Below are 2,704 nucleotides of genomic sequence, written 5' to 3'. Positions count from 1 at the left end.
GAAAGATACAGCTGTATCTGCAAAAACAGTCGACAAGCCATCCGTGGGCGGAGCTAAAGATTCATGAGCATGCACAGCATTCACGTAGCTTTTGTTCTTTGGTAAGCTGAACAAGGTTATTTTTCCCTCATGACCAAAAACACACTTATTTGGTGACTGCTGATTTTTTGGTCAACAACAAAATGTAAAGTCCTTATTGAGCAAGTCCTGTGCTGCGCTGCCGATGATTTCCATAATCCGAATGAAACACGTCAATGGGCATGCTCTTGCTCTCATTTTGGTTTAAGTGTGCGAGCCTCTTATTAAAGAGAGTTTCACATAAAAGGAATTCCAGCCTTTATGACGTCATACAGGGCCATACTCGAAAAAATCTTTCCAAAACTTGTACAAACCATGAAGGAGTTGGTACAGAGATACTCCATCAAAATTCCAACTCCTTTTTTGAGACTTTGGTCATGTTTAGCATAAGGATCCAACTTTTTAGCAGTATAAACAGATATGCCCTTCAACATTTCTTTTGTTGGACATTCCTAAATGCTTGTTTTTTTTGTTTTTTTTTGATAGAATAATTGTGCTTCTTCATGAACTGCTTGTCAGATTTATTTTCTAGAAATATTGAAAACTTTGTTGTGTGTTGCTTTGTCAAGTAATTTTTGCTAAGATCATCATACATTTAAATGTCACCCTGTTAAAGTGCTTAAAACAATATATTCAGTGATACTTGACAAATAATCACTTGGAAAAGGCAAATTATTTGAAATGCTTTTATTTTCACAGGTTTTTGATCTCCAAAACAAAAAGAAAAAAAGGATGGATTGTAGATTTGGAGGCTGTATGTGATGTCGAATCAGCTTTAGTTGCTACTCATGGTGTCGGCGATCCATTGGCTGAACATGCAGACCTTGAAGAACAGAGAATTCATAAAAATCATACAAGTGCTTCATATTAAACCAAACATGTTGCTTTGTGACAATTATTAAACAACAACAGCTATATTACCTTGCCATAGACACCAGGATGATTCTTCTCAGCACAGCCATAACCCCAGGACACAATACCGTGCAGCTGACCGTTACACACCACAGGGCCACCAGAGTCACCCTGAAGAAGACAACCATAACAACTGGTCATTATTAAGATACTATTAATATTCATGCAACAACAGTATATCTTGTCATCCTCTACCTGGCAAGAGTCCTTTCCTCCCTCCAGGTATCCAGCGCAGAACATGGTATCGGTGATCATACCAGGGTAGGAATTCTTACAGTCGCGGTCGGACAGGATGGGGATCTCCAGACACTGAAGCTTGTTGGAATCAGCAGCTACATAGAATTGAAAGCAAGAGCAACAGAGACGGAGTGAACTGAAGTGCTATGACCATGAAGTGTAAAGGAAGTGACATCAAGAATCCTGACACTCACTGGAGCTCATGGTGTTTCCCCAGCCAGTAACTCTGCACATGGTGCCATCGGCGGCACAGCCACTGGGCAGGGCCACAGGCTGCACGTACTGATTGAGGGTAGCGGGCTTGCTAAGCTTGATCAGCATGATGTCACTGTCAATGGTCCAGGAGTCATAGCTGGGGTGGCGGAAGACCTTCTCAGAGGAGATGAACTGCTCAGTTCCCTCATTAAGTGCGATGTTGTGCTCACCCAAACGGACCTCAATGCGTCTGAAAGACAAAGTTTTTTATTCAGAACTGAGAAAACCAATGGACTGATACATGAACTACTTTATGAATACATCACTTACGACTTGTAGCAGTGAGCAGCAGACACAACCCAGTACTCGCTGACCAGAGAGCCACCGCAGAAGTGGTAGCCAATGTTCAGAGATGCCTGCCAGGGCTGGGAATAGGCCTCGCATTCATATCCACCAACAATCTTGTCATCATCCAGAGCAACTACACAAATGAGAGAGTATCGTCAGTATACTGACTATGATTACCTGTAAGAGTGAAAGTCATAACTGATGTGAGTCTCTACTCACAGGCAGCTCCAAGGAGCACCAGGAACACCAAAGACCTCATGACTGCTGATTGAACCTGTTCGATGAATGTCTCGCACCTCACTCGCAGTATTTATGGGACTGTGAGCCTATGTATTCACGCCCAAGTGCTCCACCATTGACCAATCAGCTCCAAGAGACATGTCTGAAGTCTGATAAAGAATACGCTATCACTGTGTTTCCACGAAGAGAAAACTGTATGTTAGGGTTGCATCGGCACCCTGTGTATAGAATATATATATGAGATATAAGACTTAAAAATATAAAGCCAAAACCTCCTTAACAGCTAGTGAAAATCCACCTGTGATACAATAATATCATTATAGGGAATAAATTAGAGCACAAAATCACATTTTTAAACAGTGTAGATGAAACTTTGTACATTTTTGATCCAGCCTGGGAGATCCAACAGCTGAGCTGTTAATTATGTATATTTTAGGCTTTGTGACCTTGACAGCAGGTTTCCAACCCTGAAAGAAGTTTTGATCAGCTGTCGATCTTCTCACCCAGGTTTTGCGTCTGTACTTTTCCCTGACTGTTTCAAAACTTACAGTTGAAAAACAGAGCATTTTTCCTGGTAAACTTTCTCACAAAAAGTTAATAGATTGGTATGTAGAATATCTAATAATCCAGTTTAAATTCCCAGTACATTTGTGGCAATTGTATTGTTGTTGTTTGTAAAATTTTATGTCACTCA

The 2,704-nt window shown here is 40.9% G+C and overlaps 1 protein-coding gene across 1 annotated transcript; it reads right to left on the bottom strand.

Annotated features, from left to right (window-relative positions):
- Positions 1-750: 750 nt before the first annotated feature.
- Positions 751-2,141, bottom strand: prss59.1 (serine protease 59, tandem duplicate 1). The gene is made up of 6 exons (XM_059567889.1): positions 1,990-2,141; positions 1,753-1,903; positions 1,422-1,672; positions 1,186-1,322; positions 1,000-1,101; positions 751-901 (listed from the first exon to the last, which is right to left on the bottom strand). Exons 1-6 carry the CDS (start codon positions 2,027-2,029, stop codon positions 854-856), a joined length of 729 nt encoding a protein of 242 aa, XP_059423872.1. The 5' UTR covers positions 2,030-2,141; the 3' UTR covers positions 751-853.
- Between the last annotated feature and the right edge of the window lie 563 nt (positions 2,142-2,704).

Source organism: Carassius carassius, chromosome 15 (genome assembly GCF_963082965.1).
Source record: "Carassius carassius chromosome 15, fCarCar2.1, whole genome shotgun sequence".
Taxonomy (NCBI): Eukaryota; Metazoa; Chordata; class Actinopteri; order Cypriniformes; family Cyprinidae; genus Carassius; species Carassius carassius.
Note: the sequence above shows the minus strand (reverse complement) of the source record. Positions and strands in the feature narration are given on the sequence as shown.